This window comes from Amphibalanus amphitrite, unplaced genomic scaffold, assembly GCF_019059575.1.
Source record: "Amphibalanus amphitrite isolate SeventyFive unplaced genomic scaffold, NRLGWU_Aamphi_draft 001431F_arrow, whole genome shotgun sequence".
Classification (NCBI taxonomy): domain Eukaryota; kingdom Metazoa; phylum Arthropoda; class Thecostraca; order Balanomorpha; family Balanidae; genus Amphibalanus; species Amphibalanus amphitrite.
In genome coordinates, this window is record NW_024882924.1 from 1 (window position 1) to 15,628 (window position 15,628).

The window sequence follows — 15,628 nt, forward strand, 5'->3', positions numbered from 1 at the left end:
GACCTCGCCTTTAGGCATGTGACCAGAAAACCGGAGCTAAACTGCGGATATTGTAGGGGCGCGGAAACCTTAAAGATGACTGTGCCGCAATGTCACCCCTAGTGGTTATTAACCTGGCTAGATCGGCTCCATGCGCTCAGCAGATCGGCAAATTTGTAGTTAAACAGCCCTGAAGGCACCGGCCAAGTAAGCCACAAGGGACCAAACATCATTTCACATGTTGGGACGTTTCTAATCACAAGTCTAGAAATGAGCGGTTAACCCGAGCCGCTGGGGGGGGGGCATAAAGTTGTTCCCCCCTTACGTTTTGTGGAATATCTCCGAAACCTGATGAGCTACGAGCGTGAAACTTGGCAAAGCTTGGCATGTCATTTCACATGGGATTGACAACAAATTGGAACACAACTCGGCCTAGGCATTCAGGAAAATGTGTGCAAAGTTTCTCTTCTCTATCTCTTCATGTTGCGACGATATCGTCGCAGAAGTAAAGGGGGGCAACTGTTTCCCCCTTCCCCCCAGCGGCCGGCGGGTGGCGCGTAGAGGTGGCAAAAGATGAAAATTTTGGGAACCAGACTCGAACCAGACCCGGCTGGACATTTCTGGAACCAGTCGGACCCGGTCTTGGTTGGAATCGGAACCATTTGGACCCGTTCTCCAAAAGTCAATTAATACAAACTACTTGAAGGTGTCATTAGTTGCATGATGTAAAACAGCCTATTTCCCACTGGGACTACCCATGAGCTACGGTGTGCAAAGAAACATTCACTTCATATTTTGCAATAATGTGTAGTGTGCAAGATGTATAGTTTATGGTAGGACCCGGTGGGACCCGTCATAAAATTTCCAGGAACCGGTCTGGACCCATATGGGTCCAGACTGGTTCTTTGGACCGGGTCCTCGGGTCCACATTTTGCCACCTCTAGTGGCGCGGAGGCCCAGCGGCCGCCGGGGTAATGAGACCTGACACGCCGAATACCCATTCTGGCCTAAACATAATGGGCTCTAAGAAGTGGTCACAGACCAATGGCCATTTTGGTCAGGGTCATTGAATTTTAAGGGTAGGTGTAAAACATGAAATTGCGGATGGCCTGAACTTATCCTGACTCCTGACCGCATGGATATTTATTTACTATATGGTGAAAAAATAACTTACGGCACTGAAAGCTTTGCAGCTATCCGACACTTCCTACGCCAGTTATTCAGGAAAAAACTGAGGAGAGGGGTTTGTTTTATCACCCCTATAAGTAAGAGGTAGGGTTTGAATTCCATTAAAAGTAAACGGTAACATCGAAAAAAGCATTTCTTTTATATCTATCAATAAAAATGGTGGGCTCTTTCGTAATGTTAATAGATGTTTATTAGGTAAAATATAATTTAAGTTGACCATGACACGACATTTCCAATCTATTTTAACCCTATTCCTGGCGGGGGGCCACAGGAGCCCCCCTGAGGTTTTTTGGTTATTTCTCCCAAACGCGTTGAGCTAGGAAGCTCAAATTTTCTGACTTTTCCTAAAAGGCTTCTACGCAACATGTCTGGAAATTTTGAGTTGATCTGACCTCAGGTCAGGTCACCAGAGGCGGTTTGGTGACCCTACCTCAGAAAAGTTTGCAATCACGCCAGAGCTAGAGTTTTTGACCGATCAATTTCTTCTCTTCAGGCTTTAGTTAGGGTACCAGTATGTGCAATTTGTATATCTCGGAATTTTGATATCGGTGACCTAAGGTCAGGTCAGTTTCGCGACCTCCCCATTATAAGTCAATGGGGGAAAATCAACTCCCTGTTTTTACCACTAAAACGGGTCGGAATGGCCCCATATACCATACATGACTTCATATACGATCAACCTTCACTACCTTGAGGTCTGTTTTGCTGTTGGGCAGCTGTGAGGTCATGTGACGTCATCAAAGGTCACCAAAGGTTTTTGGCCAATAACTCCGTACAGGAACAAGATACAGACGCGTGGATGGTCTCATTGTGTTCAGCTCGTCAAGACGCATCGAATGATATACATGATGACCTCGAGGTCACGTGACCTGAGGTCAACCTTTGACCTTGACCTTTCGAGGTCAACATATATATCATTCGATGCGGATTGACGAGAGGATCACGATGATGCCCTTAGTTTGTTCCTATCTTGACTAATTCGAAAGTTATTCGAGAAAAACTCTCTCCATATCTAGCGCCGCCATTTTGACTTTTTCGACCCCTGTGACGTCATCTTTGACCTGACCTGAAAATGACCTTAGTAAAAATTGTAGATCTTGACCGTGCGTATCCGATGCCGTTTACCGTTTGTCGCTGCGATGTGTAGTTTTTGAGATCTGAAGGGGGGGGCCGAATCGGCCCCCCCCCCCGCCAGTTTCTTGTCCCGGCGGAGCCCGCCAGGAATAGGGTTAAACCTAAACCACCATCCCGTTTGTTCTAGCCCCTCCCGCCTGCCGCCCCCCCCCCCCCCCCCACCACCACCACCACCACCAGACCGGCTGAGTTACAAGGCTGAGGCGAGCGCCTCCCCTTCATGTGCGCCAAATAGCGCCGGGCTCTCGTGACCTCTGGCCTCACCGCCCGAGGGCTCGGCCGCTGTCCAAGGACGCCCTGCGCGGCGGGCCGCAGTGATAGCCTCTGCCGAGTCCCGTCTCTATCCACCGTTCACCACGCGCTGGATTCATTCATGCCTCTATGTTTCAGCGTCCTACTCGTTGGGTGGCACCACTGTAGTCATAAGCGACTGCAGGGAAGCCGCGGCCAGAATGCCCCAAACGGCAGATTTTGAGGTTTTCTGTAAATTTCTCCGAAACTAGCCGGCATACGATTAAACCGTTTTCCATGATCATGGTAGGGAGCCATACGAACAAATCGGTCACATCTTTAAGGCTGCAAAGCTGAAGACGAAAAAGATATAGCCGGAAAGGCAAAACCTACCCTTAAAACCCGCGAGACCTGTACATTGTACAGTTTTAACAAAGAGAAAGGGGAGAGTCAATTGCTCACCGTGATAGAGGCCTGGCAATGTCCTGCAGACATTGTAAAGGTTGATTGGAAACTACAGAGACGGTTTTACGCTACCGAGAAACGTATTGGATGTCTGGGATTATTTTACGACTAACCTTTCGAAACGGCTGAACGGTTTCGAACTCGATTGCCCTGGCTCGATTTGAGACCGATCTCGTTCGATGCATGCTCAACGCTACATAAAGAATGACTCTACCACATGGCGCGTACCCCAGTTACTACCTCTCGAATACCATGGGAGTCAGTGTGGATGCACAGGATTAGTGTGGCAGTAAGGGATACTTAACTTACTTACTTCTGAAGTGCAACAAACAGCTATGATTGAGCACGATGATGCTACGACAATCGCTGAAATTTGAAGGAGATTCTGCGTAACAATTTCACAGAACACAGTGCACTATGATTGATAAAGGGACAGTAGGTATAGGACGTCAGACAAAGCGTTGTTGCAACGCATGTTATCTACTTACTCTGCTCCCACGAGCTAAACCTACGTATGACTCGATACTCACCGTTTCATGTCTTTATCCAAGTGTAGTTCGGCCATGGGGTACGGCAGGTCACATAATGAAACTTATGCGTTACAGTTGGATTCATAATTATTAACATATTCATTTCAAATTACAAAATTTTGCCTCATCAACATCAACATCTAACAAGCTAAAAATAAGCTTACATAGCAACATCAAATAATGCATCGTAATAGTCTTTTCCTTAACCTTATTGAGCTTCAATTAGCATGAAGTAGTAGTTGGAGAGGTCGTCTTTCTCAGCCGAGCTCTGTCGGTGTTCACTCAGTGAACAGTCAGTTTTTGGCACCGTTTTGCCTTCCTCCCGCCTTCCCCGCGGCCGCCTGTCTCGCGGTTCCGTTCTGCCCGTTTCTCCGTTTGCCGGCCTTGGTGGCTGCCCTGCCGCCGTCTCCCCTGGTCCCGTTTCCCCTTCCTCCTGCGCTCTTCTCCCCGCCGGGTCCGTATCCGTTCCTCTCCTCTCTGCGCGGCGCGGCCGGCGGGCTCGGCGCCGCCTTCCCCCGCGCCGGCCGGTCGCCGCCGGCGCCCCAGCTCAGTCGCAGGATCTGACTGATGAGAAACTGCTCACTGACCAGACAGGCGCAGTACCAGAGCGGCGCGAACTCGAGCGCGATCAGGCCGTGGATGTTGTACTGCAGCTCGGTATAGTCCCACGGCCGGGCGCCGAAAAAGTCCAGCACGCGACCGGTGCTGTACTCCCAGGTGTAGGTCCAGAGGACGTAGACGAGGCCCCGCACCAGTATCGGCACAGAGTCCCGCATTCGCAGAAACAGCCGCTCGTTGACGAACACGCCGGTTGCGTAGATGAACAGAGACCAGATGCTGGTGCACCCTGGAACGGAATGGAAGGGAGCGCACTTCAGGGCAGTATTACACTTTTCCTCAAATTGATGATTCAGTAGAGTGGTGAGTGGCGTTCGTTGTTACCACATTGCCCCCTTGTTATGAACTATGAGGGATGCCATCTTTTGAAATCACTTCCACCAGAATGCACAATTCTCAGCGTGGAGCGAGAAACTTCCTCCCAATCCTCCCTCCAATCCTCCCTCCATCCCAGCGACACACGGCACCTTACGTCCTGTGTCGTTCTGTCTGCCGTCCCTCGTCTTACCATGGAACCGGAAGTCCTGTTTGAGCACAAAGTCCCAGATGGCGGTGAAGATGACTTCCGTGAAGAAGCCGTGCAGTCCATAGATGTATAGTCGCAGCGGCACCGACAGCAGGTCCCGGCTCACAGCCATGTTTGCAGCGCCTGGGGGAGGCGGTCGGTCAGCTCATTTATCAGACGCTCTGCTGGCAGTGCTAGTGTGCTGATTTATCGTCCAAACCATCCTTTTGCGCGGAAAATAGACGTTCTCGGTTGTGATTTTAGCCGTTTTCGCAGCTGTGCGGCTCGGGTGTAATTTTCTTCGGGGAGCGCTGGCGGCGCCCTACCTATGACAAGCACCATGACAAATGGTACGGTTCCATTGCCGGGCGCGCTCTCTTCCCGTCTCTGATGGTCCGAGAGTGGGGTAGGATGGCTCGGGAGCGGCGCTGTCTTCCCCTCCCTGCGCTGATCGCGGCGTCCTCTCCCCTCCCCGAGCGGAATCATTATCCATACCGCCATCACCGGCGCCGCTCCCGTCGGGGGCACTACCGCGGCGTACTGAGTGTTCGCCATGGAACCGTGCCGCGCCTGTCCGTACCAAAACTCGTGAACTCTGATCGGTCAAACGGCTACCTGCTCCATACCCCAAGTCGTGGGCGTACTTACAGTGCACCCCCGGACCAGCTCCGGCGGCCGATTACCCCCTCCGTCGGCACGAAATGAACGGTGCTGGGGACATCGACCGACCGACCCGCCGCCCGTCGGTCGACCCAGCCATAGGCGACCTAGCCGGCGGGCGATTTCCACCGAAATAGGCTCCACTAACTCGCTAATACCGGGCCGACGGCCGACCGGCTGCCGTGGCCTGAGTTGAATGCTGATGGTAGAGGCGCCTCCTAGAGGTGGGTGCATGCACTCCACTGGCAGGGCGGGACTGGTGTTAATTATGTTTGCTGATAAACTGCTTCCTTCGAAATGCTAGACTGACGAATTTGATGAACAAAAGTTGACAGTTTCTCGGTGGTAGCTCGCTGTGTTGAAGTGACAACCCATTCTGCTCTGTCAACCTGACGGCTTATTTTAGTGGCCCCATTCGCTGTATTGGAACGGTGAGCTATAAATGTAGCTCAGCTCTTCCTAGAATGATGAGATGATGTAGCGACAGCCGAGTTCGCAGCTTGTTGATGGCCTGATGGTATACATAATCTGGGCCGCCCTAGCAACCAGCTGGGCTGCACTGTACCCAGCTCTTGCAAGTCTGATGATGTTCTTAAAAAAGATGACGTAGATTGGTTGGTGATTCCGGCATGCAAAAATGCATCTTTTCAGCAAACTGACACTTGGATATGTTGTTTCAGATAAAAGCCAAAAAATGACCGCTGGATATGAAAATATGGTATGCTGCGATGAGAAAATGAATACCATTGGGTGCAAGTGTTGAGCGGCAGTGCAGAGTATTTTCCGAGTATTCCTAGTATTTTTTGATGAGCTCACAAAGTAATTTACTTGTATTCCTATGCACGCAATGTCAAAATCCCTAGCAGAAGAAGTAAGAAGTTTATCGGCCACCCAACTTCTTGAAACTGGGGAAGGTCCGCTGCCGCTCCTCTGTTTGCCTGGAGTTCACTCACAGTATACGATTCCCCATCACAGAGGAGTAAATCACCCCGGTTCCCCTGCCCTGGACGGTGCCACCGGCTGACCCGAGGCCCCGGCGGGCGTGGGCGACCCAGCGGCGTCGTTTACCGGTGCACGGGGTCGCACAGCTACTTTGGAGCGCACGCCGCGTCGCCGCGGGGACAGGCCCGTTTCCTGTCGACGTTAAGGCACAACGTGACCGGACTGGGGGGATTATGGGGCGATCTGGCGTGTCAGTCGACACCTTCGGCTGGCCGAACGAGCCAACTTGGGGAGACTCATTAAAATATGGGAAAAGTATTGATCAAGGGACATTTACTACACTGCTGTTGCCATAGAAACTAGCGTGCGGCTCTGGTCGCCTCGACGTTAATTGGGTCTATTGTGGGCGACGACAAGCTAATGACAAAATCGATACGGTCTTCTGCGAGGCTTTCGGGAGATCGCCGATGGAGGTAATTGGCTGATGAGTTGCGTGTATTTCCAATTACCACGGGTAACTCGTTACGTGGGGCGTACTGGTGGTTTAATTGGACTCTACAGCTGCCAGATTGTAGGGGAACATCCCCTCCCTCCCCCCACCGGGTAATTAAACTCGGTCTCGGAGAGTTGCTGTCCCTGATTGGTCCAAACATCGGACCACATTTGATGGTTTGCACGAATGTATTCGCATCATGTGTGTATTCTTTATTGACAGTTTTGTAGACTATATGTTACTTTGGTATGTTAGTTTACGCTATGTTATATTCGTCTATAACGCAACACATCCTAGATCCTCGAGCACTATGCTGGTGCTCGAGGTAAATTGTCTCTCAAGGTAAATTATTAATCTACATTTTATAGCTGCTATCCTGATTCGTTGAAGCCAACGGCACTCCATAAAAGCGCTCGTGGCCGTCCCCTTTCCACTGACCTGGCTCGGGCCGAGTCGTGTTCGATCAGCTGTCGTCGGCAGCTGTTCCTTCCCAGGACCAGGTGCAGGAGCCGCTGTGTAGCCGGCCTCCTCCTGCCGGACACACAGCTCTGTGTAGCCGGCCTCCTCCTGCCGGACACACAGCTGCTGAGTGCTTCTGAAGAGCGCTATCGCTAGCACGGAGACCCCAGTGCGCTGCTTGACTGCTGGTGTCTCGCGGTGGAAGACGAGTTGTTCCTTGCGGGATGCTGGTAGAAGTGTTCAGGTTCAACTTCTGCTGGCTGAGTTTATCTCAGCGTCCTCGATGTGGCTGGTGGAGAGCTCGTGACTTTGTCGGACCATCGCTGCTCGGTGGGCGAATCTTGTATCTCGGCCACGTCCCTCTGCCGTCCGCGGCCGTACCAGGCCGTACTCCAGCCGTGCTCCGGCCGTAGTGGCGGGTCCGGCGTCCCGCAGTGCCTGTCAGCTGACTGATCGGTCGGAGGGTCCCCCGTGCTGCCGGCGGCCCGGTGCGCTCAGCGCCAATCGAAGACTCGCCGCGCATCGATCCCTGCCTCAGAGACGAGCCGGGCGCCGGCCGGCCGCGCAGGGCGCGCAGCCATCGCCTTCTGGCGGACAAAAGGAGAAGCTGACGTTTGGCAGCCTCCCGCCAAGCGGCGCTGAGGCCAAGCTTTCGAAAGGGCTCTCAGTCGTTGGATTCTTTGGCTGCACCTGCCACCTAGCCGGTCCGTGATTTGCTTTTTTCACTGCGGTCTGCGACAGTTCTTTATTGGATTGTTGTATCTCACCGATCTTTTCATAACGAATGTAAACAAGAAATGAGAATATCGAGGGGTTTTCATTGCCTCACTCCCTTGACTATTGGCAATTATTGGCGGCACATAGTGAGAGTTGAATTAAATTGCTTGAACTTGCTTGAACTAAATTCACTTTTTATCATAAATTGAGCTTGACCCTGGAGACGTGAAATCACACGTTTGTCTCGTTGGTTTTCCATCGCCGACGCGGGACGCCCCAGTGACGTCTGATGTCCAGTTTAGGCTAACCCAAGAACTCCAGGTAGCCGGTTACCACTTACCAGTGAGGTGAGGTCAAAGTTAAGCGTACGTGACATGTCTACCCATATACAAGACATGTGCAAGGCACAAACCCATGGGCCATGACTATGTACGTAAGTCGGCTGATGGCCTATTGTCTGTAAACCTCGTCCATCACATGCATCACTGCAGGTATAAAAGCGACCGTAGATGATAATTTCCGCCAAATGACCGTGTTTTCTATAGACGTTTTTATTACTGTGGATCGCAATGTATTAACTGCACAATACTCATCCCTGATACTATTTCCTTGAGTTAAAAACGTAAAAATACAGCTTACCTAGGATTATTTCTTCAGTTTTCTTTTTTCATAAATAAAAAACTTGGCGCAAACACGAGCACTGACGATGCCGCGAAAAGCATGACTTGGGAAATTCGTTGATTGTAAGCCTCATTGATCATGTTTGTGGGTAGTGGGTACCGGACCAAAACACAAGTCATCGCTTGGTAGCTATACATGGACATTGGATATACAATATACATGAAAACATTCAATTTTAACTAAACGCAATGTAAGCATGTTTTAGTTATTACCAACCAAGCAAAGGCTTGACTTATGGCTTATTACGACGCAATACTACTGAGCACACTCCTATTCCTACTAAATCACGATGACGATCCCTTTTCTTAAACTTTTACCGGCAAAGTCGGGTCAGATAGGCGTCAGAAAATCAGTTTGAGTTGTGATCATTGGCCATTGTCCTGTGGAGATATGCATTCAACTGGTGGGTGCCTGCATTCTGTACAAGTCATTACACCCTTACATCTACTCTTAAGTGTCCTAATCTACTGTATTATCTAATCTACTCTTCCTATTTTCCGACCTTTGATCAGAACTTTGTACCAGTGTTGGGACGAGGTATGTTTGTTTTCAACATTCCGAACGTATTGACGGGTTCTCGAGGAGATACTGGCGTTCCGTTCACGCCCATCTTGCTTCACGACAGAGCTGCCTCTTGAGCTGGCCTATAGGGCCTGAAATTACTGTCCTCTGAACTCGATTCATCATCAAATGGCTAGTTCGAGTCACCATGTCGCTCGATCAGTTCACCAAGTCTCGAGACCAATTTACCGGGTCGGGATCGACTCGTGGGGCTCCCGTCTGGTCAGGTCAAAAGCTGCCGAGGTGCACCTTCACCAGATGGAAGCACATCTCCTCTTTGCGGCGTCCGCGGTACGTGACGCTCATCACCTTGTTTCTCTCCACGCTCAGTTTGCGCCTGGCCAGCGGCGGCATTGTGAGGGTCTGTACGAGTCGCCGTCGCTCCACATCATACACCTGCACCAGTGTGTCGCTCTGGACAAACAGGAGGCCCTGTCGGAGCACGGTACGGTACGAGCCGGCCATGAACACGGAGACGCGGAACAGCAGCTGCGGCGTACCGTGCAGCGACCAGAGGCGGACCGAGCCACTGGCTCCGGCCACGGCCAGCGTGCGGTCGTCCAGCGCCACTGCGAACAGCCGCCGCTCGGCGACGACGAGCTGCTTGATGTGCGCGCCCGTGTCGACGTTCAGCAGGTGCACGCGTCCCGTGTGCTCGGCGATGACGGCGTGGGTGCGGTTGAGGGCGACTATGATGGCGCAGCTGAGCCGGTCGCACGCGTACCGTCCGGTGAGGATCTGTCGGATGCAGCGCGCCTTGGGCAGGTCCCAGATGAGCGCCCGGCCGTACCAGTCAGCGGAGATGGCCCGCCGGCCGCTGCACCGGACCAGGACCGGCGGCGCTGGCTCGTGGTCATCGAGCAGACCGCCGCAGCGACCCGAGTCGGGGCGCCAGACGCCGAGTCGCTGCTCGGCGCCGCCCGTCACCAGATACTCGTCCATATCCATCGAGATCACCGGGCAGCCGTGGCCCTTGAGGATCTGAATCAGCCGATGGGAGCGCAGACACCACACGCGGATCTCCATGTTTCCGTCGAGCGTCACCGCTCGCTCGCCGAACATGTAGGCCGAGAGCACGAGCGAGCCGCGGCAGCCGCTCTCGCCCTCCAGTGCCAGGGTGCAGAGCAGACCGTGACCCTCTGTCGACCACACCTCCCCCGCGCCGGAGCTGGTGCGCATCAGCGCCCGCTCTGCGCTCCAGTCGATCAGCACGCTGTCCCCAGGGACTTGGCAGTCTGTCGTCACGCCGTTCACAGTCACGTACGGTCGCTCTCGGCACCAGAGCGCGTGTGAGACGCACTCGAGTCGCGACTCCCTCTCCGACATGGGCGGTAGGTGAAGACGTCGGTGACAGCGCCGCCAGGCGAGCGGATCGGCGGCGAGCCGGTGCCAGCGCCGGCAGGTGGCTGCGGCCCGGCACCGGTCCGCCGCAGACAGGTGGTCCAGCAGCTCCAACAGCAGCTCGTCCGGCAGCAGCTCCGTCAGGTCCTCAGCTCCCACTGGGATCGAGGGGTCGGTGTACGCGGGGCACGCCGAGGAGCGGTGACGCCGGTGGCGGGGACCGGAACAGCAGAGGGCCGAGCGTAACCACCCACCTGCCGAACACGCGGGAACGTGGGGGAGACGGTCAGAGCAAACTGAGCCGGCCAGCAAAGCTGTGTCATTAGTCAGAGATGACTACAAATGCCAATGGTTCACGTCATTTTGCTAGAAGGGGCTATTTGTACTAAGCATTTTTCTTTATAAATTTACCAGTTTCATTTATAATGATATTAAAATTTATATCGCCTGAACCAACGGGTCATCAAATGAGCGTCTGACAAACTAATTGGCAATAAATTACAGAGGTCCCATTCTAATATTTCACGACTACGTGAACAGACAAAATAACTTACGCATACGCCGGAGAAAAGCGGCAAACGCTTTCAGGAAGCCCATTGTTGTCCCACGGGCGGTCTGGAGAGGTCAGATTCTCCAGCGGTGCCGCTGCTTCTTCACTGACTCACGCTGTCCCATATACTAACACCTCCCTTCTCTGATCCAATCCGTCCGCGCTCCGTCACCACGTGTGGGCCGTCGCTCCGCCGCGGACCCACTGCCGTATCTACACGCACTCGCCGACACTGGACCGCGGGTCCAGGCGGCACGCACACGCAGACGACGCTCCCCTGATTGGGGCCCTGAGGGGTCAGAAGGGACGGTCCGCCCGCCCGCCCGGCCGTCCGACCGCGGACCCTGTTTGTCGGAGATGGAGGGACCGGGGAGGGGGGAGGGCGACGGTCGGCTAAAAATAGAGGTCCTAAATACCACTGGGGTGACCCTATTTGGAAGGGTCCGAAAGGGCTACTCGTGTTTCTCGTGTGACCGCATTTTGCACCCCGGCTCTAGTTGCATCTTGGTCGGTTGTGGCCGCAGAAGGAGGGCAATATGTGCTCCCCTTGGTACTTGTGTTAGGGTTTCACCAAGTTTAAACGCCGCCCATTTCTCATGTTAAAATAACTATAAAAACATTTTCAGAAATAATAGAAGCTAGTGAAAGCCACTTAGACGTAAATTTTGGGACAGCGAACTGTCGATGTTTTAAATGCCCAGACTGAGGCACCGGATCCTGAACTAATCATTACACTAACCTGGCTAAACAATGTGCCGCTGAACGACCCGCCTATCTGCAGCAGAAAAACACCGGCCAGAATGGTTGGATGATATTTACAAATATCGCCGTCGAGTTGGATGAAACACGGTCAGGTCAGCGAGCAACGGCAGCGCGTAGTCGAACGGGCTAAACACTCGGCTTCTGCGCCTTCCTACCATCCGACACCTCAGTGGAGAGACGCACGAGGGCGCCCGGCGCACCTGCCGGGAGCGCGGACCTCTCGGGACACCGGGGGCCAGCCGGGGAGCGCAGACCTCTCCGGACACCGGGGGGCCAGCCGGGAGCGGCGCCGGACCCGCCGGCGCAGCGGGGCCAGCTCACGGGTGATGAGATCTGGACTGGGCGCGCTGGCTCGCTCCGCGCTGCTCCGGCGGCCGGCCGTCGCGCACGACGCGACGCGACGCGGATCAGGTACACCTCTGAGACACCGGCTCGGGCCAGGCCGCGCCTACAACGGTCGGACGGCGGGCGGGTCCATAGGACCGGCCCGCCGCCTGCTGAATACGAGATAAATAACGCTCACATACACAGGGCACGCACAACACATTGGTGCACCCGCGAACGGGGCGCGCAGAGGCACTTTGACGCTCACGTAGAGATAAAGTTCGCCCCCTTCGGTATGGCAGCTAATTGGCGACCGATTTCTGCTCGGGAAAGATTCAGTAATTTCTAGTCTGGGCGCAAAAGCCGAAAAAAAAGACTTAAAATGGCACAATTATGGCGTAGAGAACCGAACATTCGCTAAAATGAATATCAGTCACGAATAAAACTTCATCTCATACACTTCAATCATGATCACGCGTCATTAAAATGCATCTCTGAATACAATATTCGCTTAAACAAAACAAGAGTCCTGAGACAACGATAAGCCGTCCTGCCGATGCGAGTCGCCGCGTTTTCGCAGTGCTGGCGGCCATATCATAACGCTACTACCACCGGCTTCTGTGCCGACTTCCAGGCACAGTCGTTACGCTCCTCTCGGCACATTCGTCCCGCCCGCGTCGTGGCGCATTACAATTAGCTTGCACTGTCAAGTCGGCCACGTATCGCCCCGTCCTAAGAGGGCGGGGGCTGTGATTCTTCCTTCCATCCCCCGTTGGGTACAACAGGTCGCCGGCACCGCTTAGCTTGTTGATCCGTGGTAGATGTGTCACTTGGCGTTCAGAAAATAACACCGACGCTCAGATGGTACACCTGTGATTGTGTTACCGCGCCTTCAGCACATTCTACACTGGATCGCGTGGTGCACGCTCGTGGCACGCGCAACACGTGTAGCGACGGAAGGGACTTGGGCCTACTAGGCGACACGGGCTTTGGCTTCTTGTTCCGGCGTCACCTCCGTGCATGGGTCACCGCTGGCGCTGAGCCAAGCTCCGGGGCTCGGGACGTCCGGTCAGCTGGAGCGCCCGATCGAGGCGGACTTCCCTCGACTTTCCTTCCCACTGAGGGCGGCATTTGAGGCAGTCCCCGGCTGTGAGGGAACCGACCCGGCCTGTAGATCATGGCACGGGGTATGGCCGTGGGTGACGCAAGCCGACGAGCTCACCGAGCTATCCAGTCACTGCGAGTCACTGCGAGTCACTGAGAGTCACTGTTCACTGCTGGTCAGGTACACTTCGAACGGGTTAGGTCCCTTCGCTGGTCGCCGCTCCTCTGAAAAAGGAGAAACGGTCATCGTTAATAGTTGATCGACTCCCCATTAAACTATGCTCTATAGGCAAATCGCAACTGTCACACAATCGCTATTTATTCAAGCTTCAAGTAATAAACACTACATCATTCTTAAGTTGTATTATTCGACTCCAGCATGAGTGGTGTATTGATCTTTGTCTTTGATTCAAGTACCGGCTAGAAGCTGCTGAATGCTGATCGTCTGCAAATTTGTGATTCCTGAGCTGTCAGAGAATCTTTTAACCTAAAACTAGAGTCACCCAGTCACCGTCAGGCAGAAGTGCCTCACCTTCGACGGCGCCGACGCAGACGAGCCACTCGTCGAGCTCGATCTTTCGGTCGTTGTTGGCGTCACAGTAGCGCGGCAGTCGGCGGCCGCACCGCCTCAGTTCAGGGTCCTCGGAAAACTCCTTTCGGAGCGTCTTCCACTCCCGTCGGTCGAGCATCTGAGTGAGAGGACACATAGGGAGTTATTGGAGGATACTGAGCCGGGCTGAACTCCTTTCGTAGCGTCTTTCACTCCCGTCGGTCGAACACCTGAGTGAGAGGACACAGAGCACAGGAGGATATTGGGGTGTACCTAGTCCGAGCCTGAATGGTGACGAGGACTGCCGTCTAGGTATGACCATGCGAGGAGCTTATTCGCTAGCATCGGCGGACGGACGAAGGCAGACAGACTGCCGACGTCTACAGATAGGCATGTGATACGCGGTCCTCTTCTTCGGCTTGGAAAGCACGAAGAAGATTTGTGTTGTTCGGTATTTGCATGGCAAGTTTTGTATCGGACGGTTCCACAGCGAGGAATCACGCATGGAAACATAACCAACTTTGACTTGGGCATGCAGAGTAAATTGCTGGCAAATGCAATTCACTTACTTTCGAAAAGGGGGCGGAAATGTCATTAAAGTCATTTTCTGCTGCACTGAGGTTCTTTAAATAAATGCAAGAATGTCATTTCGGGCAAAATGGTGCAACATTCGCTGCATACATGTGTTAAGCATTTCACGCCATGCTTAATCAGATACACAGATACACATTCCTGCAAAACAGAGGCAGCTCCCTCATTCCAAATTCTTCATGCCTTGTTATGTTGCTCGTGTCCTGGCACCATTCTATTTATAGCCCGCTTGCCGGGGTGTGGTGTAACTCCCTTCCCCTCCGCACCTGCAGTTCTATATGGAAGTCCATGTGTAATGTAAGTCCAGCTGATGTGTCCAGTTTATGCTAGTCCAGCGATGTAGGTACAGGGGTCTATGGTTCAGCTTTATGCGAGTCCAGCTGTGACTCAGATGGGCATACGAGTATAATCTCACCGCCGTGTCAGTCACATTATGCGCTCACTCTTGACACGTCACCTTACGTCACGGTGGCCGTGGCGTCACATCGCTGCCGGTCCCCTGTTTCCAGTCAGGGTCGTTGTCTTTTTACGATGCGTGAGAAGCGAGGCTGACCCGGAATTTCCCGTGCGTGAGCTGTTCGTCACCCTATCCCGTTGCCACATCCTTGAGCTGGTACATACAGGAAGCTCTGCCCTACGAGCTCTGGTCCCGCAGATCAGCCGTGAAAGACGCAGCACGGATCAGGAATGCCATGCTCTGTCGCCTTTCGACACACGGACAGACTGACGGTTCAGTCCTTCCTCCCATGGGGGCTCTGTTCGTCTTAGACGGGTCCCGGTTGAACGAAGACCGTGCAGTAGTCAGCTCGGACGGACGCCGCTATCATGTTGGAATGCAATTTTCTGGTGTAACCCGTCTGGACCGGTATCATTTCAGACATCCCTCATACACGCTCAAACGATAAAAATGCGGAATTGCTGTGGGCCATGACTTGAATATTATCCGACATTGCACCGTATGACCGGTTCTTGCAACGCCGCGCCGTCCGACGGAGCTGGAAAGTAACTACGTCGCAACGAGGCGTTTGGCTGAGCGGCGGCACGGGCCCCTGTCTGCGGTCGAATGCCGTGAACCAGTACCTAAATATCCTCCCAAGTCCCAACCCCATCATCCGCACTCTTTGTGACGTCCGTGGCCGACCCAAGGTACGGTGAATTGTCTCAGATGCCGGCGGGGAGCCGGCGTGGAAAATGTGACGCGCGTCGTTAGAATTCTTCTCAACAATAGCCCTGCGTTCGAGCG

At 53.5% G+C, this 15,628-nt stretch overlaps 3 protein-coding genes across 7 annotated transcripts in view; all 3 read right to left on the reverse strand.

The window, feature by feature from the left end:
* Positions 1–3,588: 3,588 nt before the first annotated feature.
* On the reverse strand, positions 3,589–8,051 carry LOC122373019 (transmembrane protein 229B-like). The gene is made up of 3 exons (XM_043350741.1): positions 7,184–8,051; positions 4,654–4,794; positions 3,589–4,374 (listed from the first exon to the last, which is right to left on the reverse strand). Exons 2-3 carry the CDS (start codon positions 4,781–4,783, stop codon positions 3,821–3,823), a joined length of 684 nt encoding a protein of 227 aa, XP_043206676.1. The 5' UTR covers positions 4,784–4,794; positions 7,184–8,051; the 3' UTR covers positions 3,589–3,820.
* Positions 8,052–8,347: 296 nt separating this feature from the next.
* Positions 8,348–11,344, reverse strand: LOC122373020 (F-box/WD repeat-containing protein 7-like). Of its 2 annotated transcripts, none has more exons than XM_043350743.1 (2): positions 11,059–11,344; positions 8,348–10,758 (listed from the first exon to the last, which is right to left on the reverse strand). In XM_043350743.1, the coding sequence occupies exons 1-2, from the start codon at positions 11,099–11,101 to the stop codon at positions 9,392–9,394; spliced, it is 1,410 nt and encodes a 469-aa protein (XP_043206678.1). In that variant the 5' UTR covers positions 11,102–11,344; the 3' UTR covers positions 8,348–9,391. The 2 variants fall into 2 exon arrangements, with proteins under 2 accessions (XP_043206678.1, XP_043206677.1); XM_043350742.1 differs by having other exon boundaries at positions 8,389–10,800; positions 11,059–11,276.
* A 506-nt stretch (positions 11,345–11,850) lies between these two features.
* Positions 11,851–15,628, reverse strand: part of LOC122373017 (SPARC-related modular calcium-binding protein 1-like) — a 44,646-nt gene continuing 40,868 nt past the window's right edge. For all 4 annotated transcript variants that reach the window (XM_043350736.1, XM_043350737.1, XM_043350735.1 and 1 more), the window contains 2 exons: positions 13,777–13,933; positions 11,851–13,469 (listed from right to left, as the gene is read on the reverse strand). In XM_043350736.1, coding sequence (XP_043206671.1) covers positions 13,405–13,469; positions 13,777–13,933 — 222 coding nt within the window. In that variant the 3' untranslated portion in view covers positions 11,851–13,404. The remainder of the gene's footprint in view (positions 13,470–13,776; positions 13,934–15,628) is intronic.